The sequence below is a fragment of the Podarcis filfolensis genome (genome assembly GCF_964270895.1).
Source record: "Podarcis filfolensis genome assembly, chromosome: 2".
Taxonomy (NCBI): Eukaryota; Metazoa; Chordata; class Lepidosauria; order Squamata; family Lacertidae; genus Podarcis; species Podarcis filfolensis.
The window spans coordinates 14,221,587-14,248,804 of NC_139605.1; the positions used below are offsets into that span (position 1 = coordinate 14,221,587).

The 27,218-nt window shown below is 45.4% G+C and overlaps 3 protein-coding genes across 4 annotated transcripts in view; 2 read left to right on the forward strand and 1 right to left on the reverse strand.

The window, feature by feature from the left end:
- Nucleotides 1–27,218, forward strand: part of LOC310757070 (uncharacterized protein) — a 179,530-nt gene that overhangs the window by 107,759 nt on the left and 44,553 nt on the right. The gene's annotated exons all lie outside the window — the stretch shown is intronic.
- LOC310757305 (uncharacterized protein) lies at nucleotides 2,629–11,032 on the forward strand. The gene is made up of 3 exons (XM_083602624.1): nucleotides 2,629–2,833; nucleotides 7,655–7,777; nucleotides 10,208–11,032. The coding sequence occupies exons 1-3, from the start codon at nucleotides 2,782–2,784 to the stop codon at nucleotides 10,417–10,419; spliced, it is 387 nt and encodes a 128-aa protein (XP_083458750.1). The 5' UTR covers nucleotides 2,629–2,781; the 3' UTR covers nucleotides 10,420–11,032.
- Nucleotides 12,212–27,218, reverse strand: part of CLIC1 (chloride intracellular channel 1) — a 38,010-nt gene continuing 23,003 nt past the window's right edge. For both annotated transcript variants that reach the window (XM_083602454.1, XM_083602455.1), the window contains exons 2-6: nucleotides 20,139–20,248; nucleotides 19,840–19,965; nucleotides 18,890–18,996; nucleotides 14,601–14,782; nucleotides 12,212–12,595 (exon numbers count right to left, since the gene is read on the reverse strand). In XM_083602454.1, coding sequence (XP_083458580.1) covers nucleotides 12,434–12,595; nucleotides 14,601–14,782; nucleotides 18,890–18,996; nucleotides 19,840–19,965; nucleotides 20,139–20,248 — 687 coding nt within the window. In that variant the 3' untranslated portion in view covers nucleotides 12,212–12,433. The remainder of the gene's footprint in view (nucleotides 12,596–14,600; nucleotides 14,783–18,889; nucleotides 18,997–19,839; nucleotides 19,966–20,138; nucleotides 20,249–27,218) is intronic.

Sequence of the window (27,218 nt, forward strand, 5' to 3'; positions counted from 1 at the left end):
CTGTGGGTTAAACCACAGAGCCTACGACTTGCCGACCAGAAGGTCGGCGGTTCGAATTCCTGCGACGGGGTGAGCTCCCGTTGCTCGGTCCCTGCTCCTGCAGCCCCTGCTCAAAGTGCATGTAGGTACCACTCTGGTGGGAAGGTAAACGGCGTTTCCGTGCGCTGCTCTGGTTCGCCAGAAGTGGCTTAGTCATGCTGGCTACATGACCCGGAAGCTGGACGCCGGCTCCCTCGGCCAATAAAGCGAGATGAGCGCCGCAACCCCAGAGTCGGTCACGATTGGACTTAATGGTCAGGGGTCCCTTTACCTTTACCTATTTAAAAGACTGCCTTCTAGCCCAGCCTTTGAGGTGATCAGTACAGCTTTGGACCACAATACCTCCAAGACCACATCTCCCTATGCAAACCATCCTGTGATCATAATCGCAGTCCTTTCTTTGTGTGCCTTCTCCACATAAGGTCCGGAGGGTGGCGAAAACAGAGCGGGCCTTTTCTGTGGTGGCTCCCCATTTGTGGAATACTCTCCCCAGGGAGGCTTGCTTGGCACCTTTGTGACATACAGTGGTACCTCTGGTTACGAACGCTTTGGGTTACAAACTCCGCTAACCCGGAAGTAGCTGGTTGCGAACTTTGCCCCAGGATGCAAACGGAAATCACACGTCGGAGGCACGCATGCAGCGGGAAGCCCCATTAGCGAAAGCACGCCTCAGGGTAAGAACAGTTTCAGCTTAAGAACGGACCTCCGGAATGAATTAAGTTCGTAACCAGAGGTACCACTGTATCTTTAGGCGCCAGGCAAAAACATACCTCTTCAACCAGGCCTTTGGCTGATTATATTCTACAGCTTTTTAAATGTGTTTGTTGTTAGAAGGAGTTATTGTTTTGTTGTTTCTGTTTTAAGTATTTATTTATGCTTCTATCTTGTATATCTTCTGAACCGCCCTGAGATCTTTTGATGATGGGTGGTATAATAATAATAAAACAAGAACAACAACAATTATTTATTTGTTTATATCCTGCCCATCTGGTTGGGTTTCCCCAGCCACTCTGGGCTGCTTCGCTTCCAGCAAAATATTAAAATACAATAATTCATCAAATATTAAAAGCTTCCCTAAACAAGACTGCCTTCAGATGTCTTCCAAAAGTCAGATAGTTATTTCCTTGACATCTGATGGGAGGGCGTTCCACAGGGTGGGCGCCACCACCGAGAAGGCCCTCTGCCTGGTTCCCTGTAACCTCGCTTCTCGCAGTGAGGGAACCACCAGAAGGCCCTCGGAGCTGGACCCAAGTGTCTGGGCTGAACAATGGGGGTGGTATACAGGGGCGAGGCTGTTTAGGGCTTTAAAGGTCAGCACCAACACTCTGAATTGTGCCCTGGAAACATACTGGGAAGAAGAAGAAGAAGAAGAAGAAGAAGAAGAAGAAGAAGAAGAAGAGGAGGAGGTTCTGAGTCCTTCGCCTCAGTGTGATACGTACTGATGCAAAACAAGCCTTATGAGGAATGGCTGAAGAGCTGGGTATGTTTTGCCTGGAAAAGAGGAGACTGAGAGGAGATATGATAGCCATCTTCAAATCATCTGAAAGGAATGTCACATGGAAGATGGAGCAAGCTTGTTTTCTCTGCTCTGGAGGGTAAGACCCGAATGTCAGGAGTTCAGCCTACACTCGAGTAGGACACTGGCAGAGACATATGCCCGACTGGCATGTTCTCTCCCTCCTGGTCGATCGTTTGGGAGTTTCAAAAGCTTTTTTCAGCCCGAACATCACAGCAACCGATGCCAACCGACACCAGCACACTTAGGGATCTGCAGAGTTTGTGCAACTTGCATAACAGACCTCAGCAACTCAGCATTTTGGCCAATCTACTTTATTTACATATAAACACACATGGAGCACTGCAACATGGCTCCCTCTCTTTCTAGCATCAGACAGCAAAGAGAAAAAGAGCAAAGGACAATAGTCCCACTTCACGGAACACAGTAACACAAACATCCTGTCTCCGTCACATCCCACTCTGTGGAGTCAAAACATATACCATCATGTGATAGACAAAAATCCCATGACTGCAATCATGGAACAGGAATTCTAACACCGAACCAATGGCTTCAAGTTGCAGAAAAGGAGATTCCATACCAAAAAGCTTTCTGACAGTGAGAGCTGTTTGACAGTGGAACGGTCTCCCTCGGGAAGCTGTGGAGTCTCCTTCCTTGGAGGTTTTAAAGCAGAGGTTGGATAGCCACCTGTCATGGATGCTTTAGGATTCTCAGAATTCCTGCATTTCAGGGGGTTGGACTAGATGACCCTTGGTTCCCTTCCAGCTCTTAAAATTCTATGATTCTATTATTCAAGGACCTTCTTGATAGAAACACCCTGGGTGGCTTCAAGAGGATGGCTGAACACTTACTTGTTACTTCTGAGTTATTTACTTCTTCCTACTTATTTGCCGGTGAACTTGCATAGGATTTCACTTTTAAAATTTTACCAGAAACAAGCTAATTTAAAAAGGGAGCAGGCTGTTTTTCAAGCAGAGTGTTCGCCATTACAAAGGAAACTCTGAGGAAATGGGAGTTTCCAAGGAAGCCTGAGTTTCTTGCCACCGTTTGAAAAGCACTGTCCTCCTCAATTTCTGCCTTTCCAGCCTCTTCTAAGCCCGGATGTTAAATTAACGTTAATCACATGAAGAAGGCTGCTCATTAGTGGGGTGGAAAACTTTAAAAGGGACCCTCTGCCAGCCCAGTCAGGCAGTGCAAGAGCCAAGAGAGACAGGATAAGGCCAAAGATGAAGGCCGTGTTTTTGGTCAGCTGTGCAAGCCTCCTTCTCCTTCCATCAGGTAAGTGGAAGTTAACTGGCGGGCCTCACCCAATCCTATAGCGTCTTACTTCTGAGTAGCAGTAGGGGAGGAATTCGACTCTGTTCACATTTAAAGGTGGCTCCACCTTAATCCACACTTCCCAAAACAATTTGTAAACCAAATCAAAGCCACCCTTCAAAATTTGGGCCTTTCTGAATTTTGCAATGCACTTTTCCAGCACAGTAATTTGAGGGCACAAGAAGAAGGGGACGACAGAGGACGAGATGGTTGGACAGTGTTCTTGAAGCTACAAACATGAGTCTGACCAAACTGCGGGAGGCAGTGGAAGACAGGAGTGCCTGGCGTGCTTTGGTCCATGGGGTCACGAAGAGTCGGACATGACTAAACAACAAAACAACAACAATATGTTCAAAAATGCACATTATCCGGGGGTGGGGTGGGGGGATTTGCTTTTAAATGCATATATTTGTGAAAATAGCATGCAAAGATGCATCATGTTAGGAAAAGGGACCCGCGAAAATGTGTACGTTGGGCAAAAAAAATCATACACGTATGCATATATTAGGATAAATTTGTTCTGAGATGCTGATGGATTTTCATGGAAATCACAAAGCGACATCGAGACCTGGGGAACTTAAAGCCTGGAAGGATGAGAAATAAACTGAAAAGGAGAGGTTTGCCCTTCCCTGATTCCCAGCAAACAAGTGTGGGATTATACTGTGAGCAACTAATTTGGAGCAGAGAACCAGGTAGACCCTGGGATTTTAGGATAGCTGAATGCAAATATAAAGAAAATACTTGGGAATGCATTCCTGACAACATACGGATGGGTTGATGTTTCAGGCTGACTGAGTTGAAAAAGAATTATTCTCTTTACGCTTGGCTAGCTGATGGCTTTTGTGATGGTTCCCTGATTGCTTCACTGAATGTTCATGTGTTGTGGATTGTATATAATTTCTGTTGTCTACTGGTTTCGCTCTTAGGTTTGCTGTAACCCAGTGTATAAGTGTACATGCACAAGTTTTTAGTGATTCTTTGCCCGGTTGTTGTTGTTTTTTAAAAAATGGAAAGTCTTGATAAACTGTTCACTTTAAAAAAAACAAAAACGTTTTATATTATCTTATATTGGTTTAGCTCCTGTGGTGCTAAACAGGCAGACCGGCATAAATGTAGTCAGTAAAGTTTTCCCAGAGCAGAGCTGGAACAGAGTGGAAAATTGGGAAGCCTAGCAAATAGATATATGTGGGGATGAAGAATGCCTAATCAACATTTGGGAACATGGAGGACTGTGATTGAAACTGTGGACCTCCTCAGCCATAAGGCAAAAACAGTGCAAAAATAACAACTCTTTGTACACAATGCCGTCAACATACAGGGGCTTTACACTTTAAGAAATAGGGCAGATCCTTGCCCCAAGGAGCTTACAATCAAGTTGGCACAAGGAAGGCCGTAACAGGAGGAAAAGGGCAGAGCCATAGCTCAGAGACAGAAAATCTGCCTTTCATGCAGAAGGCCAGACCCTCCAAGTGACCCGATTTTCTAGGGACAGCCCTGGATTTACAGAAGCCACCCTGGTTTCTGATTTTATCCTGGAATGTCCTGCTTTTCCTTAGGACGGCCTGATTTTCATCAGAGAAATGTTGGAGGATATGGAGTTATGTGACCCGCTGAGCCAAGGAAATAAGTAACGACACAACCTTCAGATGACATAGGGAAGCTTTGTTTATTATTTAATGTTTCATTGTTTTGATATATGTTGGAAGCCACCCAGAGTGACTGGGGCAACCCAGTCAGATGGACAGGGCGTTAATAATAATAATAATAATAATAATAATAATAATAATAATAATAATAATACCTCAGTTGTCGAACATAATCAGTTCCGGAAGACCGTTCGACTGAACATTCGACAACCAAGGCGCAAAGGGCGGTTGGCAAAGTCAACGGGGAAAATTGGGGTGGGGGGACACAACGGAAGGCATTCGACTTCTGAAAAGCGTTCAAAAATGGAAGCAATTACTTCCGGATTTTCGGCATTCGAAAACTGAAATGTTTGGCTTCTGAGATGCTCGTTACATACGCTTCAGGTTACAGACTCCGCTAACCCAGAAATAGTACCTCGGGTTAAGAACTTTGCTTCAGGATGAGAACAGAAATCGCGCAGCAGCGGGAGGGCCCATTAGCTAAAGTGGTGCTTCAGGTTAAGACCAGTTTCAGGTTAAGAACAGGCCTCCGGAACGAATTAAGTACTTAACCCGAGGTACCACTGTAATGGAATAGGATGTCTCTATTTTCATCGAGGAATTGTTGGAGAGTATGGTAGGTCCCAAGTTCTATCCTCAAAGGGAGACTACAGCATGAAACAGATGAACTGCAATTCATCAAGAAGTTCTGAATGAAAATAATGGGCGTTTATCCAATGCAGGATGTCTGTTTCCATCGCCACTGCTTTGTGAATGATGATCGCTGCAATTGTGTTTGCGTTTTAAATGCAATTCTCACAGTCTGCTTTCCTGCGTTTCCATTTCCTTCCAGCCTCACTGCTACCCGTTCTCTCTCTCTCTCTCTTTGCACTCATGTGTATGCAAAAGATACCTGTCAATTTAGGAATAACATTCCACACAGCTGATGAAGCGGACACCAATGCACGCCACAATAAATGCGTTCGTCCTCAAGATGCCACAAGATAATTGGACAGCACCCTCCGCAATACACGGTAGGGCCAAGGGGGCCTTGGCCCGGGACTGTTGGCCTGAGAATTTAAGCGTGTCTCCTATACACGTATAAGGGATGTGGGTGGCGCTGTGGGTTAAACCACAGAGCCTAGGACTTGCCGATCAGTAGGTCGGCGGTTCGAATCCCCGCGATGGGGTGAGCTCCCGTTGTTTAGTCCCTGCTCCTGGCAACCTAGCTGTTCGAAAGCACGTCAAAGTGCAAGCAGATAAATAGGTACCACTCCAGCGGGAAGGTAAACTTAGTCATGCTGGCCACACGACCCGGAAGCTGTACGCCGGCTCCCTCAGCCAATAAAGCGAGATGAGCGCCGCAACCCCAGAGTCGGTCACGACTGGACCAAATGGTCAGGGGTCCCTTTACTTTTACCTATACACGTCCCTCTTGTTTGCCTATAAAATGTGAGTTGGGGGTATAGAATTTCAGCTGATGCGCTTTCTCCCAGTGCCGCAACATCATTCCGATGGGGAAAGCAGCACAGTCTTAACTTCTCTCTCTTACATGCAACTATTCAAGGCGCTGACCTATAATCTGCCGATGCTCTGCATGGAAAAGGAAAAGTCACATGCAGGACTAAGAGGGGGAAGGACTTTGGGAGAAGGAGGGAAGAGCTTGGAGTCCCCACCCAGGACACCCCAAAGTTGAAGGCTGCTAGGCTGTGATCCTTCTGCAGTAAGGCTCTTTTCATTGAGTTATCGAAGTAAGATGTTCTGGAATAAAGCAACAGCTGTTCAGCATAATAAGGGAGTTCCTTTACAGTGAGAAGCATCTGGCAGAGCTAGAGGCCTGCTTGCCCACGGGGAAATAATCATATCCTGAGATTAATGGGATTTGGAGGAATATGTTTCCCCCTTGTGGAAGTAAGGAGGACTAACAGCAGCTCTGTTGTGGTAACCCGATTACTGCTGTCATGAATAGTCAAACTATGCTCGTGTTGCATGCATTTAATTGAATCGTCATAAACTGTGCCACGTGGGTCAGTATCCAAACCCAATATTTTATTCAAGTTGGCACCACTGAAAAAGTGGGTTCTTATAAATATCTTTATTAAATTTTCTGTTTTACAATTTAGAATACTCACTTAAACATCCTTAAAATATCAATTTCCCTTCTTCTCTTTCCATGGTTCATTTTGCAGATCATAAATCCCTGCATATTTTACAAAAGCTAAACCATTCAGTATTCCATCATTGCATCCATCTAAACTTATTTACACTGTTGGTTTTATCTTAATGCTGCCAACATTTTCGGGTGTACACAATTTCCCCCTGTATATTCAATAAACATTTTCCAGTCTCCTCTAAACGTATGTTCTTCTTGTTCTCTAATTCTTTATGTTAAGTCTGCAAGCTGCGCATATTCCGTCAGTTTAAGTTGCCATTCTTTAGTTGGGACCTCACTCATTTTCCATTTTTGGGCTCACAAAACACGGGCCGCAGTAGTAGTATATAACCTTATGCTAACTTTTGCCTGGCTGAGACGGATGGGAGCTGTAGTCCTAAATACATGGAAGCTCAAACTCATGACCCTGACATTAAGAGTCTCATGTTCAACCGACTGAGCTATCCCTGTTTCATTGAATTGTGAAATTGCTTTGTGATACAGTGGTACCTTTAACAACTTAATTCGTTCCAGAGGTCCGTTCTTAACCTGAAACCGTTCTTAACCTGAGGTACCACTTTAGCTAATGGGGCCTCCTGCTGCTGCCGCACAATTTCTGTTCTCTTCCTGAGGTAAAGTTCTTAACCTGGGGTACTATTTCTGGGTTAGCGGAGTCTGTAACCTGAAGCGTCTATAACCTGAAGCATCTGTAACACAAGTTACCACTGTACTTCATAAGAGGCAGTTCATAAATGAAATAAGTTTTTTAGTATTATTGGCTACCATTTTTTCTACGCCTGGAGTATTTGGCCTCTGGATACTGTTAGACTCCAATTCCCATCAGCCCCAGGCAGCTTGGGCAATGGGCAAGAGTGACAAGAGTTGTAGTCCAACATTTGCAGGAGGCAAGATGTTGCCCATCCCTGGTCCGCACCACTGTGCCAATTTAGAGCTCTGATTTTCAGTACTTTGTGCCTTAAGGCCACCTTTGTTCTTTGCCTTCAGGATCCGCCTTGCGATGCTACACCTGCCTGTTTCCTACCATCTCCCCGCTGGACTGCCTGAAGTTCCCCACACCGTGCGGCCCGTCTCAGAGATGCCTCACGTCCGTCATCAGAGGGCACAGAGGTTCTGCTGCCAGATTTCTAGCGATCGCTTTTACCAATAGTTTTGACGTTTTGATCCTGCTTTTGTCAAGGCCAGAGAAAGAAATCCTGGGAACGTGGGAGGAAGAGAGGAGGGAATGTTTTCAGAGATGGACAGGGAGCAGCCCTGAACTTCTGAAGCTACCACTCCCTCTAGAAGCAAACTCAAAATATTTAGTGCTAATAGAAATGGGAGACAAAAACAGGCCCAGTAAGAAACAAAGGGGAAAGCAACCACACACTGGGGGAACCTGGATTTTATTTTATTTTTTTATGTCTTAGATTTATGTACCACCTTTGAAGGAAGTGCTTTGTCCACTGGGCTTGTCCATTATGCTCAGGAGTATAATGGTACCTTGGATCCCGACTGCCTTGGTACTCGGACGTTTTGGCTCCTGAATGACGCAAACCCGGAAGTGAGTGTTCCAGTTTGCAAATGTTCTTTGGAACCCGAACGTCCGACGGGGCTTCCGCGGCTTCCGATTGGTTGCAGCCAATCAGAAGCCATGCTTTGGTTTTCGAACGTTTTGGAAGTCGGACGGACTTCCGGAACGGATTCCGTTCGACTTCCAAGGTACAACTCTAATGGACTTCTGAGTGTCAGCTGGGAAGAGGAAAAGAGCAGAATGAATGCTGTCCTCCATCCTCTCCCCTATTCGCTTAAAATATTGCAGTGGAGAGTGTGGCCGGCTGGCACCCTGAGCTCAGGTTTCAGGGTGAGGCTACGCTGCCACATTTTATTACAGATCCCACTCCTCTTAGGTTCCAAAGCCAGCTTCTCTGTTGTTTACACTGGAAGCAGATCCAGCCCTTTCTTTTAGTCAAAGCATAGTAACGAGCAAAGGAGGGTTTTCAGTTTTCCAACGTCAGAAAACATAGAACCAAGTCTATCAAACATGACCCAACTTTTCCTGTTTGGGTGTATCTCCCATCAGTGTAGTGGCAAGATTGCTGGGCCAGGGCCTGGGAGTTGAGGGTTCAAATGCCCATTCAGCCAATGAAGCTTGTTGGGGAAACGGGGGCCAGTCGCTCTCTCTCAGCCTCTGCTACCTCACAGGGTTGTTGAGAGGGTGAAATGGGAAAGGGGGAGAACTCTCCACACCACTTTTAACTCTCTGCAGGAAAGGTGGGTTATAAATGCACTACTGTTAATAGGTAAACAGTGTTTCTGTGCGCTCTGGCTTCTGTCACGGTGTCCCGTTGCGCCAGAAGTGTTCAGTCCTGCAGGCCACATGACCCAGAAAGCTGTCTGTGGACAAACGCCGGCTCCCTCGGCCTGAAAGCGAGATGAGTGCTTCAACCCCATAGTTGCCTTTCACTGGACTTAACCGTCCAGGGGTCCTTTACCTTTACCTTTTTTTACTGTTAATAACAATTCCTGTTTGCAGTTGGTATACTCCTGCTGCTCCAGATGAGGGAAAGCAGCACGCAAAGTTATCATGCAGAATGTTCCAGGTTCAAATCCCTGGCAACTCCAAGTTAGGGTTGGGAATGTCCCTGTGTGAATCCCTTGAGAGTCGCTGCCAGTCAGTGTAGACAATATTGAGCAAGGTGGACCAAAGGATCAGACTCGTTATAACTCAGCTTCCTGAGATGGCATCTTCCTTTCCTCACGCAACATGGCCCAGACCATGGACTGCTTGAAAATTGTGGAGATTCCTGGTGGAACACAGAGTACCGTATTCTTCGATCTATAGGACGCACCCGACCATAGGACGCACCTTGTTTTAGAGGGGAAGAACAAGGAAAAAAATTCTCCCCCTCTCTGCTCAGCGTCCCTTCAGCGAAGCGGCAGGAGAAACGGAGCCCCTTCCATTTCTCCTCCCGCTTGGCTGAAGGGGTGCTGCGCAGCTCTCCCTCTCTGCTGAAGCCAGGAGAGTCTTGCTCTCCCGGCTTCAGCGAAAAGAACCCGAAGCCGTCGGAGCGCAGCATGAGTTCCCGCTGCGCTCCGGAGGCTTCAGGCGGCTATTCCTGAAGCCTGGAGAGCGAGAGGGGCAGTGTGCACCGACCCCTCGCTCTCCAGGCTTCAGCGAAAGCAACGCGTAGCCTCCGGAGCGCAGCGGGAGCGCTCCCTCTGCGCTTCGGAGGCTTCGTGTTGCTATCGCTGAAGCCAAGGAGCCTGCATTCGCTCCATAGGATGCACACACATTTCCCCTTAATTTTTGGAGGGGAAAAGTGCATCCTATAGAGCAAAAAATATGGTAATTTTCCTGCAATTGTAATGTACTGGAGGGTTTTGAATCGTAATTTTATAGACTCCCCCTAGAGCGACTGAACGAAGCTCACAGGCCACAGTTGGGAAACACCTGATTTCAGACGTTCACTTTTCAAGTCTATGAAAAGGAAGAAATAGGTGCATGTGGGATTGCCTCTGATCTTCTGTTCACCCTCATCCCTGATCTCTTTTCCTCAGGTGCCCTGGAACTGGTTATCTATGAGAAGACCTGTGGGGATTCTTCGATGTGTGGGGCCCACGGCACCCGATCGATGCTGGGAACCAATTTCACCTTTTATTCTTCCTGCTGCGACACTGACCTGTGCAACTCAGCTGCCAGGGGGCCGAGCCTTTTCTGGAGGCAAGCCGCACTGATCCCCCTGTCAATCATCCTGGTCAACCTCCAATGAGAGCCAGCCCCCAAAGCAGTCATGCCCCAGGGTGTGAGACGACTCGGGACCAGTCACCTCATACCGCTGCTTTCTCTCGGCCCCCAATAACCAAAATGCTCTGGAAGAAGTCTAAATAACAACTTTCCTGGTTTCACATCGCTTTTTTCATCTCTTTCTTTGGGTTATCTTCTTAACTGCAATTTGTGCACGGAAATTTATTTTAAACCACCCCCCTCCCCATAGCGCACACACAACTTTATCCAGCTACAGTATCTGATGCTACAGTTGGCTTTGCATTAAAAAGAAGAGGGGGGAAATTTGGTAGGACGGTAGAAACAGAGGGACACAAGCCTCTCCTCTTTCTTTGCCTTTTCTATGCTTTCAAAACTCAGAGTGTAAGCTGCTTGGGGCAGAGCCCTGTTTGTTTGCTGAAGCCTTCCTTACCACATGATTTGGATTATAATTCCCATGGGAGTTGAATGATAGAATTGTAGAGTCCAACCCCCTACGAGGGAGGAATCTCAACTAAAGCATCCAAACCGCGTTGATGTCGTCGTCCCCTTACAATCAAGTGGTATATAAGCTTTATGGAATAAATAAAATGAATGAAAATAAATGAAATGAAATGAAATGAGTACGTCTAGCTACATCTGGAGGGCAGAAGGCTGGGGAAAGGTGGTACTTTGGATGCACCGCGTACCACGGGTACGTAACAGCAACAACCACCTTGAACCGTGGAATTTCCTACAAGATTTGGGAGACAGTGACCTGGTTTCCTACCCCCACCAATTAGCAAGAATGCCTTGACTAAAAAGTGGGGTTTGCTGTTTTAATGTTATTTTAGGCATCATCTAGCTAGGGGGCAGAGTCCCTGCTCCTGCCAACCTAGCAGTTCGAAAGCACACCAGTGCAAGTAGATAAATAGGTACCGCTCCAGCGGGAAGGTAAACGGCGTTTCCGTGCGCTGCTCTGGTTCGCCAGAAGTGGCTTAGTCATGCTGACCACATGACCCGGAAGCTGTATGCCGGCTCCCTCGGCCAATAAAGCGAGATGAGCGCCGCAACCCCAGAGTCGGTCATGACTGGACCCAATGGTTAGGGGTCCCTTTACCTTAGCGAGGGGGCATTATTCCCAATGCCACACAGCACGTGGCTACGAACAGCCAAGGAAGGATTGGCGCAAGAGATTGACAAAAGTGACTCCTAAAGGCAAACTCAAGGAGCCCCCGTTTCATCATCACACCCACGCACCCACCCAGGGACTATTCTCCCCATGTCCCCTGTGAGGGGTGTCTCCTAACAACTCTCGCCACCCCTAAAAAGCAACAGCTCCCAGGATTCTTTGGGAGAAGCCGTGACTGTTTAAAGTGGTACAATCCTGCTTTAAATGTGTAGTGCAGCCCAGCTGGGCATCTAACACTAATAATCATGTGGCAGTTAGTGGCTGGTGTCACACTGATAAAATCTGAGATACCGCTGATGTTTCTAGTCACCTGACCAGAAGCAGCCAACCAGAGTTCTTTCAGCCACCAGCAGCAGGACCAATCGGTGGGGTCCCTCAAAACTCATGGGAGGACCCCAGCATTCTAACCCAGTCAGTCTCCTTAATTAGCCAATCAGAACATTTCACCGCCGTTCCTCAAATACTTAATAAGATTCCTATGGTATCACCCTCAAGTCTCTCCATTTTGCATAACTACCCAATTAAGATTCCTCCATACTACAGAAGCAGCCAAATATTTCAGTAGCCATTCACTGGTTCCCCATTATTTTCAGTAGTGAGGAGGCAGGGAAAGCACTCGGGTTTAATATTTTTACAAATGTGTACTTTTATTTTATTCTTGTTCTTACTGAAATTCAAATCACGTCCCCCCCTCTCCCAGAAAATAAGTCATTCTCCCTCCTTCCTCCCCCCTTCCCCTCCGCCAAACGTAAGTACATACATAAAAATACCCTTCAATGGGCCCAACCCCAGACCCCAATATCCCTGCCACGGAAACCCTACGTCCCTTTTTCCAACTCTCAGAAGTTTGTTATTTCAAAGCTTTGGCAACCAGCTCATAAGCTAGCTCAATCTCTTCGTCGTCTGGGCAGGTGCTGGCAAACTCCTCACGGGCGTAAGCATTCTTGAGATAGCGGTGGATGCCTTGGAATGCCTCAGGGATGGTAAAGTTGCGGTACTTCTTGCACACCACCTGTTGAGACGGAGAGATCAAACATAATTTAGGCAACATGGCGTATGAATGAATCAGGCGCACATGTGTTCCGAGATTCCACACAAGAAGGAATTTGGTAATAGGTGCAGAACTTAGAATTCAGTAAAATCAAAGCATTCTGCCTGCTTGCGGAAGTCCGCCTGCTTGTGTGATTCAAAACAGGACAGATAACATCTCACACAGCACACAATACAGTGGTACCTCGGGTTACAGACGCTTCAGGTTACAGACTCCGTTAACCCAGAAATAGTACCTCGGGTTAAGTACTTTGCTTCAGGATGAGAACAGAAATCGTGCTCCAGTGGCACAGCGGCAGTGGGAGGCCCCATTAGCTAAAGTGGTACCTCAGGTTAAGAACAGTTTCAGGTTAAGAACGGACCTCTGGAACGAATTAAGTACTTAACCCGAGGTACGACTGTACCCCTGTCCAAGCATTCTTGTTGCCGTGTTCATTAACATAGAAGGGACACAGCCAATGAGATTGGCTGCACTCCACATTTAAACCTGTATCATACCACTGTAAAAAGTCATGTCTTCACCCCAAGGAATCCTGGGAACTGCTGTTTGTTAAGGGTGCCGAGAGTCATAATAATAAATAATAATTATTTACTATTTATACCCCGCCCATCTGGCTGGGCTTCTCCAGCCACTCTGGGCGGCTTCCAACAAAATATTAAAATACAGTAATGCATCAAATATTGAAAGCTTCCCTAAACAGGGCTGCCTTCAGATGTCTTCTAAAAGTCTGGTAGTTGTTGTTCTCTTTGACATCTGGTGGGAGGGCGTTTCACAGGGAGGGCGCCACTACCGAGAAGGCCCTCTGCCTGGTTCCCTGTAACTTGGCCTCTCGCAGTGAGGGAACCGCCAGAAGGCCCTCGGCACTGGACCTCAGTGTCCAGGCAGAATGATGGGGGTGGAGACGCTCCTTCAGATATACAGTGGTACCTCAGGTTACATACGCTTCAGGTTACAGACTCCGCAAACCCAGAAATAGTGCTTCAGGTTAAGAAATTTGCTTCAGGATGAGAACAGAAATCGTGCTCCGGCGGCGCGGTGGCAGCAGGAGGCCCCATTAGCTAAAGTGGTGCTTCAGGTTAAGAACAGTTTCAAGTTAAGTACAGACCGCCGGAACGAATTAAGTACTTAACCTGAGGTACCACTGTACTGGACCGAATCATGAAACAATCCCTTTTCCCCTCACAGAGCTACAGTTCCCAGAGCAGTTTTTAACAATCAATGCCTCTGGGAACTGTAGCTCTGCTAAGGTAACAAGGGTCTCCCTACCATTCAGCAACCATAACAAACTGCTTTGAATATGTAGTGCAGCTGGGGCCATCGTGGATGAAAATAATTTTTCTGTTCCACTGTAGCTCAATTTCAAGAAAGACCAATGATTCAATTAAGCTCAAACCACACCCAACAACTTTACACGCTTATATTGTGATAAGTTACCATATTTTTCACTCTATAAGACACACTTTTCCCCTCCTAAAAAGTAAGGGAAAATGTGTGTGCGTGTTATGGAGCGAATGCGCAGCTGCGCAGCTATCGCACAGCAATCCCTCTTGCTGTTCTGGCATCAGGGATAGCCGCGCGAAGCCTCTTCAACAACATTTGATTCAAAATATTTTTTTTCTTGTTTTCCTCCTCTAAAAACTAGGTGTGTCTTATAGAGCGAAAAATACGGTATTTGGATCTTGAAGTAGCCATCTGCCCAGGTACTTAACAGGAGAATCTTTCCACAGAGATGCCTATCTTTTTGCCCTTTTGTCCTTTGAAGAATGATTTAAATTAAAACCCAATCCCACACAAGATCTGGCCAGGTTAACTTTATAACCTGAGTCTTGGGGAATCTGAAGTCCCAATTTAACTTGCTGTGCTGGGGAAAGCCCTCTTAACTCCCAGATTCCATCCAATCCTCCTGGCCTTACGGGAGTTGGGGGTGGAGTGGGGCTGGAGGAGGAGCAAAAGAAGAGGTTTTCACCTTGACAATGTGAAGCTTGGGCAGAAGATTGCAGTCGGCCAACGTGAGCTCATCCCCATCAAGGAATTTGCGGCGGGACTGACCCTCGTCCTCCGCACTATTCTCGTCCACCTCCTCCGGTAGCGGCGTTGTCAAATAAACATCCAGGACCTTCAACGCTTTCAGCAAACCTTTCTCGAGATCTAAGAAATACGGGGGGGACGGGCAGGGGGAGAGGGGGGAGGAATGAATGGAACCATTGAAAAGCCAAGGAGTGACGAGGGAAAACATCAGGAAGGGTTCAAGTAGCATCTAAGCTGGAAAGGGAGCCATTGGGATTTGAGGCAAGAGGGAGAGGCAGAGGGAGCCAATGGCATCCAAGAAAAAAAGAATGACAGAGCCAATGAGATCAAGGAATTAAGGCACCATCTGCATTTCAGGCAGTGTCATACCACTTTAAATGGTCATGACCCCCCCCCAATGAATTATGGGAGGTGTAGTTTGTTAAGGGTGCTGAGAGTCACCCTATTCCCCTCACAGGTCTACAATTCCCAGAGTGGTTTATTTATCCCTCTTTTCAAGGAACTTTGGGAATCATAGCACTGGAGGAGAAAAAAGGTCTCAGCACCCTTTTCTTCTTCTTCCAAGAACCTTGGAAGGGGAAGGAGGGAAGTCGTTGAATGTATAGGTATAATAAAGGGTGGATTTGATTTAAATCAAATCGATTTAAATCACAGTTCAAATCACTAGACAGTAAGACTTGATTTAAATCATTTATTTTTTTTTACAGGAAGACATTCTTGCTGGTATAATCTTAATATTTACAGCCAGATGAAGGTTTCATTTTTGGAATAACAAATTTTCAGAGTAGTCTTTATAGCTATATAAAAAATTACTGATTTGGTTATACTATTGGAAATGCATAGACAGATCATTATGAAATCATTGTGAGGTTTAATAAGTTAACTGTTTATATTTGGACAACTTTTCTGCTGTACTTTATTGGAAGGAGGAAAAATAATCATTTCCGTAATAACAATTTAAACAATTTATGTAACTGAAACAATAACATTATAGCATATGTATTCATGTTTGTTAACTGATGTGGTCAAACAATTAAAAAACAACAACTTAAGATTGAGTTTTAGCACACATGAAAAACTTAAAACAAATCCTTATTTCCTGATGAATAGCCTTTGGACTATAATGTAGCTTAAATAGAAAACTATCTTTAGAAAGATTTTTCCTCCAAAAGCATTTTATTTTAAAAATCCTATTTAATAAAAAAATCCATTAAAAAATATGGGTTTTTTGTTTATTTTTTGAAAAAAAAACCATTGATTTTTATCCACCTTGGTATAATGAAAGATGTTAATGTGGAAATGTAAAACCTGGAAACTTTAATAAAAATTATGAAAAATAGGGGGGGGTCCTCAGCACCCTTAAAAAGCTATAGCTCCCAGGATTCATATGCAATAACCTGGATGAATCCCGCCCAATTAAAACGAAGATGCAATAAAGAAATTGGGCACCGAGACGGATAAGCACTAAAAAGGAAGTCTGCTTTCCGTTCTGTAGCAAGATCAAAGCGAAAGGAACTCTAGCTGTAACTGCTTGAGAGGAAACTCGCGGGATTCAAGAAATCCACCACCAAAGCAAAGAACTCCCCCCCCCCCCGAAGGCAGGAGGGGGGGGAAGAAGATTTTAAAAGTGTTTCCCTGCCAATTTAAAAGAATTGGATTAAGTACCGCTGCTCTTTAACCTGGGATCGGACTGCCGGAGAAAAGGATAAAAAGTATCTTAAATTGACTTTGGTTACTTCCAATTTGAAACACTGTTTCTGTGGTATTACAAAGTTACTTACAGGACACTATTGATTGGGATCCCCTTGAAAGAGAAAAGAAAAATTGAAAGGGACTAGGAAACTTTTATTCCTTCTTTTTTGAAGAGTGTGGGATTATTTTGAGAAGCATAGAACTGACTCTACGCCCTCTAGAGGACCTACAAATTGTTTCAGCAACAAGTGGAGTTTAAAATTTGAGAACTTTTGTTTGTGAGCTCCAAAGTCTGGGAATGACCTTGACTAAAAGACTTTGATATGGCAGATGGTAAAGAGAAAGGGGATTTACAAGAAACAACCTTGAGATCTGGCAGACAATACAAAATTGACTCTTTCATGCAAAGAAGGGCTTCTGTAACAGGAGCCTCTGGAACTATAGTGGCTGCAAAGCCAAAAGTGAAAGCAATGTCTACAGAAGAATCATTTGCTAAGGTATTGGAGAAGATAAATGACTCTTTGGAGGAACTAAAAAAGCAAGGTGCGGAGACTAAATTGCAAGTTGCTGAAACTAAAGTACAAGTTGCTGAAACAAATAAAAAAATTGAAGAAATCTCTGGGAAAATTGACCTAAATACTAAAAGTATAACTGACCTAGGGAATAAAGTGAACTCAAATGCAGAAGCAATTGGGAAATTATTGGAAGATTCATCTATAACACAAAAGATAGCTGAGGAAGCTAAGGAAATTGCAACTGCTGCGGAGGAAAAATTTCCACCAGTTTACAAGAAATTGGACAAATATGAACTGGCACTCTCTATGCAGGATATGCAACGCAAGGAGAGGAACCTAAAGATCAGACTTGTGCCGGAAAAGGAAGGAGACAACTTGGTGGATTATTTGACAAAAGAATTTTCTGATTTTTGGAAGCAGGAGTTGAAGAAAGAGGACTTTAAGATAGAAAGTGCATTTAGATTGGGAATAAGACAGAGGAAGAATCGACCCAGAGATTGTCTTATTACTTTAAGATCAAAGGAGGAGCGAGATAAAATACTGAACCTGCACTACCAAACAGCCCTTCGAATTGAAGACTTTTTTATTGAGATTTTTAAAGACATCCCTAAGAGTATCTTGGACGCAAGAGGACATTATAAGGACCTGGTGACACTGCTGAAGAAGAACTACATACCATTCAGGTGGGAATTTCCCCAAGGCTTGTCTTTTAAATATAAGGGAAAGAAGAGAAGAATAAAGACTGTAAGTGATAAAGACAAGTTCTTGGGAGAGCACGAAGAAGACCTACAGAAAGAGACATTTCCAGGACAGGGGCATCCATCATTGGACACGAACACGGCACCACCGACGGACGAGGAACAAAAACAGGGAGCTGTAGGAGGAAGGAGTAAATAATCCCATCATGGCTCTGCAACTTCTAACCTGGAATTGTAACGGCTTAAACATTCCCAGGAAGAGAAAAAGTATATTTCATGCCTTAAAGAAAGACCAATTGGACTTGATTTGCCTACAAGAGACCCACGTGACAAGAGCACACAGAAAATTACTAATAAATAAAAGACTGGGACAGGAATTTATATCTTCAGACAGAGTAAAAAAGAGAGGAGTGGTGATCTATGCAAAAGAAAAATTGCAACCGAAACAAATCTTTAAAGATGATCAAGGAAGATATTTGGCAATTGAAATTCAATCTCAAGGAGAGAAGTACTTGATAGTGGGAATCTATGCACCAAACGAAGGGAAAGCTGAATTTTTTAAGAAGTTGCATGAAATCTTGATGGACCATATGGATTACAACTTAATTTTGATGGGAGATATGAATGTGCTACAACAGCAGCTAGAATACTCATTGCGAAGTACTGGAAGACGCAAGAACTACCCACACTGGAAGAATGGCAGATGAAGGTGATAGACTATATGGGCTTGGCAGAAATGACGAGCAGAATCCGAAACCAGGGAAGAGAAGCAGCGCAAGAAGAATGGAAAAAATTCAAGGACTATTTAAAGAAATACTACAAAGTTAATGAAAGTTAGAATGATGTTGGACTGGAAAGTAAATGGTTACTATTAGCAATGGTTAAGACAAGGAGAATAAGGAAGAATAGTTTAAATTTAAATCAAAATAAGGGAAGATTTGCTGAACAATTGATAAGAATTTGGAATACAGAAAGGGGAGGCATGAGGAAGTCGGGGAAGATAGGATATGAAATTAGGATATGAAATGATACATGTTTTTTGTTTTGTTTTGGTTTTTGTATGTTTATGTTTGTTGTATTGTGTTTATATGGAAAAATAAAAATATGATACTGGAAGGAGAAAAAAAAAAAAAAAAAACGAAGATGCAAGCAAGCAGCAACTGAAGCCCATGGAGGAAAGAAGCCAGTGAGAACGAAAGGATATCCCAGTCAGTTCACTGAGAGGCCTGGGAAAGAAGGGGCCAACTGAAAAAGACCAATCTGAGAATCAAAACACTTGGGAAGAGGCCGCCCAGTGAAGATTTGGGGGCCAAGATACTCACTGGAGTTCTGCCCCGGGTTCGAGTTCTTGATATAGGCAGAGAACTTGGCAAAGACGTCAAGGCCAGCTGTGTTGGACTCGGGGTTACGGGCAGCCAACTTGGGGTACCTGTGGAAGAGAAGGCAGATTTATCACCAACCGTTAAGCGGCCTTGCTTAGTGGCGTCACCTGCAACTCCTCCTAGAGAACCAGCAACCCCCTTTCCCTAACCAGCTCCCCTAGATCCACAAAAATTATTGAAAAGCATTGAAAGTACTCAATAAATGGAGGTTCTGCCCCCTGCCCCTCAGAAGAAGCCTGCCCCTTTGAGGGGGTGATCTCCTAAAAAATGCTCATCATCATCATCTATTATTTCTACCCTGCCCATCTGGCTGGGTTTTCCCAGCCATTCTGGGCGGCTTCCAACAAAAGATTAAAAATACATTAAAACATCAGTCATTAAAAACGTCCCTAAACAGGGCAGCCTTCAGATGTCTTCTAAAAATCAGATACAGTGGTACCTCAGGTTACAGACGCTTCAGGTTACAGACTCTGCTAACCCAGAAATAGTACCTAAGGTTAAGCACTTTGCTTCAGGATGAGAACAGAAATCGCATGGTGGCTGCGCAGCAGGCCCTATTAGCTAAAGTGGTACCTCAGGTTAAGAACAGTTTCAGGTTAAGAACAGACCTCTGGAACGAATTAAGTTATTAACCCAAGGTACCACTGTAGTTGTTTATTCCCTTAACATCTGGTCGGAGGGTGTTCCACAGGGCGGGCGCCGCTACCGAGAAGGCCCTCTGCCTGGTTCCCTGTAACCTCACTTCTTGCAGCGAGGGAACTGCCAGAAGGCCCTCAGAGCTGGACCTCAGTGTCCTTGCTGAACGATGAGGATGGAGACGCTCCTTCAGGTATACAATAATAATCCTTGGTACGCCCACGATCAGCTCAATTGCCTCATATAATTCTTACTTGGGAGGGCAGAGGACCTCCTCAAGGAACTCTTCAATCTTGTTAGTGTCTGTATGAACCTCAGTCCCGTACATCAGGAACGGGAGCTGACCTCCGGGACATAGTTTCTGCACCGTCTCGGTCCTCCTACAAGGAAGAGAAGAAGAAGAAGATATTAAGAGTGCAGGAAGAATATATTAACTGCGGGAAGGATCCCGGAGCGAAGATAAGCGATGCTGGCCGGACGGGGGAGATGCACATGCGAGTCCGTAGCAAAAGGGAGGGCGCCCTAGGGTGCCCTTCTGGCAATTTCTACCCACCTCTTGGTGTCCACCGTGGTGACGTTGAAGGTCACGCCCTTGAGCCAAAGGACCATGAAGAGTCGCTGGGAGAAGGGGCAGTTCCCGATTTTGGCTCCATCGCTGCCGGCCTGAGGAAATGAAACCAAAACATTGAGATCTAAGCCTCAATCTCACTCTGCCATTCTATAATTCAATGACTAGACCCGTCTTTAGCCTAATCCAGCTCGTCTTATGTACATCATCATCATCATTGTTAAGTTGTTGGTGAACATATCAGACGACACAGCAATTCTTCAAACAGCTCTTGTTTATTCACAGGCCAGAACTGAACTGAACTGAAGGGTTCAGCCAGCCTGCTTATATAGAGCTCCACTCAACGCAACAGTAACCATTTTCTGTAACTATCCAATCACTGAACGTCATTTTCAATCCCTTATTTGCATATGTGGACCTGAGTGAAAACTAGCTACAGTATCCCCCTGCTGGCCCAGGGCGAGAACTTCAGTACATAACAATTATCATCATTTATTTCCCCAGCCACTCTGCTAGCTAACCCTGCAGCCTTGAAATGGTACCCAAAACATAGCTTAAGTAATTCTGGAAACGTAGCTAAAGTAATTCCCGCTGCAAGCCAGAGAGAGGGCAGTGTTTGATAGACAGATAAAACTTTATTCGCATTAGCCAATGGCCATAGCAACAGTAAAACATTACAGTATACGCAGAAAAGGAAGTCTGATATAAGAGCACAATTTAAAGTCCTGAATCAGCCGTCAGTTAGTGGCCCTTATTCTGATTGCCCCAGCTACCAACCTAGCAACCTTTGCTGTTATCTGATAGAACAATTTTGATCTGATAGGAGAAAGGACATTGTGGCAGTGGTTGAGCACCCTGGGATGGTTAGTACGAGTGGGGTGTTTTATGAGAGTCAGAATCACAGCACTTTTTACCAGCGACTTGGCCTTCAGGAAGCCACAAAAGCATGTAGGAAAGGGCTGAGACTGACTTGCAACTTCCCGGGTGTCAAAAAATGTTGTTTATGTATGCCACTACTGCGGCCTGTGTTTTGTTAGCCCGAAAACTGGAAAACGAGTGAGGTGCCAACCAAAGAAGAATGGCAACCCAAGCCAACAGAATATGCGCAGCTTGCAGGCTTAACATATAGAATAAGAGAACAAGAAGAACATACATTTAGAGAAGATTGGAAAACGTTTATTGAATGTATGGGAAATAACGGTGTACAGCTGAAAACGCTGGCAGCATTAAGATAAATTCAACGGTGTAATTAAGTTCTGATGGATGTAATAATGGAATGCTGAATGGTATAGTTTTTGTAAAATATGCAGGGATTTATGATATGTAAAATGAGCCATGGAAAGGGAAGAAGGGAAGTCACTGATGTCTTAAGAATGTAGAAATGCGTACTTTAAATTGTAAAACTGAAAACTTAATAAAACTGAGAGTCTGACTTTTAACCACTAGAGGGAGACAGTGGCATACGAAAGCCCATAATACCTTCCACCACAGTGAAATATAGTATTGGTTCTTTGCACTTACAAAGGTCACAGCCACCCAAAACTTTTTTTTTTTAAGAAAAAAGAAAAAAACAGAGTCGCCCTGTTCCAAAGTGGCTGTAAATCACAGTGCTGGTGATCAGTTGGCATGCTTTCTGCAGGTTTCGGTCTCCCCTGCAGGCTGGGAGCTCCTGCTGAACCTTGATCTCTGTTTAGCTTGCCACACAGGAGTCGCTAACTAAGCAGGTTTATCAACAGGGTTCTATACAACTTCCTGGGAGGGCTCCGAGCGCAGGCCTGCAGCAGGATTTCTCCTAGTCCAAAATGAGGAGAGAGACAGGAGGATCCAATAGGCCAAACTGCACTGAAGGGGGTGCTGCACTTAAGGAGGCGGCCTTAATGGAGCTGCTTTTATTATCTTTTACTATAACCGCGTTTGATGACGTACTTTAGATGCAATGTGCTCTCCTATAATGAGCCTTTAAAAATATTGAAATATTGTTGTTGTTTAGTCGTGTCCGACCTCTTCGTGACCCCATGGACCAGCGCACGCCAGGCACTCCTGTCTTCCACTGCCTCCCTCAGTTTGGTCAAACTCATGTTCGTAGCTTCGAGAACACTGTCCAACCATCTCGAGCTCTCTCGTCCCCTTCTCCTTGTGCCCTCCATCTTTCCCAACATCAGGGTCTTTTCCAGGGAGTCTTCTCTTCTCATGAGGTGGCCAAAGTATTGGAGCCTCAGCTTCAGGATCTGTCCTTCCAGTGAGCACTCAGGGCTGATTTCCTTCAGAATGGATAGGTTTAATCTTCTTGCAGTCCATGGGACTCTCAAGAGTCTCCTCCAGCACCATAATTCAAAAGCATCAATTCTTTGGCGATCAGCCTTCTTTATGGTCCAGCTCTCACTTCCATACATCACTACTGGGAAAACCATAGCTTTAACTATACGGGCCTTTGTTCCCAAAAGACCAGAGGCTTTTTTGCTTGGTCTGATGGGAAAGGAAATTAAGCTAAAGGACCAAAGATTATTCATGTATGCCACAGCTGCGGCAAGGACTTTGTTGGCCCCAAATTGGAAATCACAAGAAGTTCCTACCATTGCGGAGTGGCAGTCGAAAATGACAGACGACGCGGAACTAGCCAAATTGGCGGGAAGGATTCAGGACCGGGACGACCAGAGATTCCAGGATAATTGGAGTAAATTTACTGAGTATTTAAAAGACAGTTGTAAAAACTTAAAAACACTAGCAGGACTGAAGTAACTCCTATAATGTAAAATAAATAAAATGAGAGGATAAAATATGCGAAAGAATGCGACAAGGGATACCAACTGAAGGGAAGGAGGGAAGTCATGGCTTGGTAGAGCAAAATGGTTTATATGTTGATGTATGTATGAAATAAGGGATGCAGGTGGCGCTGTGGGTTAAACCACAGAGCCTAGGACTTGCCGATCAGAAGGTCGGTGGTTCGAATCCCTGCGACAGGGTGAGCTCCCGTTGCTCGGTCCCTGCTCCTGCCAACCTAGCAGTTCGAAAGCACGTCAAAGTGCAAGTAGATAAATAGGTACCGCTCCGGCGGGAAGGTAAACGGCGTTTCCGTGTGCTGCTCTGGTTCGCCAGAAGCGGCTTAGTCATGCTGGCCACATGACCCGGAAGCTGTACGCCGGCTCCCTCATCCAGTAAAGCGAGATGAGCGCCGCAACCCCAGAGTTGGTCACGACTGGACCTAATGGTCAGGGGTCCCTTTACCTTTACCTATGTATGAAATATATGGAAGGAAAGATTATGGAAAGAAAACAATAAAAAATTATTGGGGGAAAAAATAGATGCAATGTGCGACCCCAGACAGAATGGCCAAACTTGCGGCAAGCCAGCACCTCTGGGGACAGTGGGCTGCATAGACAACAGGGATCTCTTATCAACAGTTGCCAAAGGGAAGAAGATCTCTTGCTCCAGTAACCCATACAGTCAGGGAGGAGATAAGATGAATCATCTTCCATGGAGGACTACGGCCACCAACTGTTGCCATGGGAACAGATGGGCTTCCCCAAACATCCTCCAGAAAGTTGAGTTGTCACCAGCTAAACATGGTGCAGCCAGTTCCTACTTCGACTACTCAGCAATGGTTACCCCTCAGCCGCCGCCAGCCTGGCAGGCACAAGGGACAAGAAGTTGCTATAGAAATGCCCAGACAGAAAGGCGTGTGGAGCCAGCCATCAATCAAAATGGCCGCCAGACTTAAGAGCTGCTCTGCAATGTCGATCGGCTGTTTGTAATTTTTTTTGGCAATTCGCTATTCCCGTGCAAACAAAAACGAAACGAAAAACCCACATCTAAAATTCTTCGAAAACCTGACTCAGGTTGCAGAATACATTGTGCTGATGTAACCGCCTCCATTTTTCGACTGTCACTGTGCAAGATATACTCATGGTAGCAAAAATAAAATATAAAATATAAAATATAAAATATAAAATATATAAAATGGCAGCTCCTGCACCTTTCATATTTGTACAGAAGAGGGAACTCCAGTGTAACCTGTCATGCAAGCTACACGGGGCTTCTGAGCAAGTACTAATAAGTTTGCTTGAACTTAAATAATTAGATTTATATCCTGTCCTTCTTCGCAAAGGAGCCCAAGGTGATAAAACAAAAGGAGCCCAAGATCCGTGATAAAACAAAACAATTTTAAAGAAAACAAAAACCCAAAAAGCATCTAAAAAGATTTTTTAAAAAAAAATAAACCCAATATATATTTTAAAATGAGATTTAAAAAACACACACCCAAAAAACTATTAAGTCAGCAGCAGGGAACTTGTGGCCCTTTAGGTGCTATCAGGACTCCTGCTATCAGCCCCAGCTAGAACTGTCGGTGGCAACAGCGAGGGATGATGGGAGTTATAGCCCAGCAATATCAGTTTTCCCGATCCCTGTAATTAAAGGTGTGAGAGAGCCTTGTTTCCTTTTGCATCCAGCCACACTGTCAATTTCCCGTGACTCAACAGACTGCAATTTTGACGGGCATCCCAGTTGCATGAGAAGTCCCGATGGCAAGAAGAATCTGGCAATCCAGAGAAGAAGAAGAAAAAAATTTTTCTCCTTTTTTTAACTTGCTAAATTTCCAAACCGAAAATTAATAATTTTAAAAGGCCGCAAGCGCTTTCCCCTGAACATTTTGCATACCATATGTACCATACATTTTAAACCACCTTCCAAGAATCTTGGGAACTGTAGTTTATTGAGACTGCTGGGAAGCATCGCTCTGTGGTGGAGTAAACTACAGCTCCCAGGATTCTTTGCAGGGAAACCATGACTGTGCAAAGTTCTATACAATGGTACCTCGGGTTACATACGCTTCAGGTTACATACGCTTCAGGTTACAGACTCCGCTAACCCAGAAATAGTGCTTCAGGTTAAGAACTTTGCTTCAGGATGAGAACGGAAATCACACGGCAGCAGCAGGAGGCCCCATTAGCTAAAGTGGTACCTCAGGTTAAGAACAGTTTCAGGTTAAGAACAGACCTCCGGAACGAATTAAGTACTTAACCCGAGGTACCACTGTAAATATAGGCAGCCAGCAGCCCCACCAATGTTTCTACCCTAAATAATCCCCAGTGCCTTTTCCTAACCACTTTCTGCCATCGTGATTAATCGTTCTCTTGGCAACCCTGCCCTTTCCTTTCTTCCAGGGACTAGCAGGTTTTTAAAAAAACAAAAAAAAAAAAACCATGACTCTCCAGTTGCTAAATCGGGCACAGAAAGAAAACCGCAAACCCTTACATGGGAAAAAAAGAGAGATCTGCCCTTCCCTGGAAAAAGATCAAGCAAGAATGAGCCATAAAAGTGATAAGTTGACTAGCTTCTGGAGAAAACATGTACACAAGGATGGAGGGTGGAGATGAAGTCACATGATTTCCCTGTGGCTTGGGGCGGCCAGCCTAGTCTGATCTGGAGGAGACAAGAGGGAGTTCCCAGGCTGACATCATTCGGAGACTTAGAAAGGAGATGTTCATTTCAGCCTTTGAACGGCAGCCGGGAAATTCCACTATGGGCTGTCAGAAGTTACTCAGCCACCCAACGCCCCCTTATCTCCACCTAATACATTCCGCTCTTGGAGAAGACACGCATCATCCATTCCCAAGGAACCCAGGAGTCCGGGCCACAGACATTCAACCCCACTCTAAATAATTATGCCAGGAGAGGAGAACCTCACCGTCACTGGTCCTGCTGAAACACACCCTTGAACTCTTGACAAGGAATCCTGCTTGTCTGAATGGAGGGCACAGAAGGAGGGATATGTGAGCACATGTAGAAACTAGCCTGCCCTACGTATGACAATTTTGCATTTGTCGCCCTCCTCACTTTTGCTCTGCTACATGGCCCTCAAAAGGCTGCCTGGGAGGGACTGTGGCCCTCAAGGTGGAGAAGGTTGTCCACCCTGAATTAGGTCCTACTCCACTTGGGACGTGGGTGGCGCTGTGGAGTAAACCACTGAGCCTTGGGCTTGCCGGTCGGAAGGTCGGTGCTTCGAATCCCCACGACAGGGTGAGCTCCCGTTGCTCGGTCCCTGCTCCTGCCCACCTAGCAGTCCAAAAGCACACCAGCGCAAGTAGATAAATAGGTACCGCTCCGGCGGGAAGGTAAACGGCGTTTTCGTGCGCTGCTCTGGTTTCGCCAGAAGCGGCTTAGTCCTGCTGGCCACATGACCCGGAAAAACAGTCTGCGGACACAAACTGGCTCCCTCGGCCAGTAAAGCGAAATGAGCGCCGCAACCCCAGAGTCATCCACAACTGGACTTAACTGTCAGGGGTCCTTTACCGTGTGTTTTTTTACCACTTCTCTTAGGAGAACCCAGGAATCCCAACCCTTAATTTTACTTGCCAAATGCTACTCCCCTGGCCAGCACTTAGTGTAGCTGAGTAGTGGTTGGCAACCATGCTAAGGACCGGACTCCTGCCCTCAAAGTGGGATACCCGGCCGCTCTCTCTATTCCAATCCCCTAAAAATGGCAGTTGAGGAGACGTCTTCATCACTACGGCTTATTCCCTTTCACGAATTCCTTCCAACCTTCCAATCCACTTGATCCCTCAAGCTCCTTTGAACCTGCAAAGGCAGCCCAGACCGGCAAACGCCCACCAGGTCCGTAATCTGAAAAGACATCTCCTTCAGGGTGGAACCCTCTTCAGGCCCAAGGGCCACCGGGCAACTTTTGGGGGGCCACATCAGCAGGGGGCGGGGCCAAGGGCAAAAGTGGGTGGGGCAAAAGATATGAATTTTTCCTTCCTCACAGAAGGCTGGTTTCAACCAATTCCTTCCTCCGTTCAGGCAAGGAAGAGGCATGAATAGAGTTCAAGGGCCCATTCCAGCCAGCGATGACACCAGCATTTCTAAGGAAATGACATTTTGCAGGTACTAAATATAGGCAGAGGGAACCGGGGATCCCTATTTCCGCGTCTCTCTCTCTCTCTCTCTTCCACTAGAGCACACACACAGAAAAGACATTGTAAGGAGACTTTGTTCCCAAGCGCCACCCCTTTCCTCTCCTCTTAAAGCCAAGCCTGCTGGCACTCTTCCCGTCTCTAACCCAATATT

Bases quoted from the DNA above. Each gene is read 5' to 3' on its own strand.
- LOC310757305 (XM_083602624.1), top strand. From the start codon at position 2,782: ATGAAGGCCGTGTTTTTGGTCAGCTGTGCAAGCCTCCTTCTCCTTCCA. The intron at 2,834-7,654 runs GTAAGTGGAAGT...CTTTGCCTTCAG, and splicing joins CCTCCTTCTCCTTCCATCAG to GATCCGCCTTGCGATGCTAC. The intron at 7,778-10,207 runs GTTCTGCTGCCA...TCTTTTCCTCAG, and splicing joins CGTCATCAGAGGGCACAGAG to GTGCCCTGGAACTGGTTATC.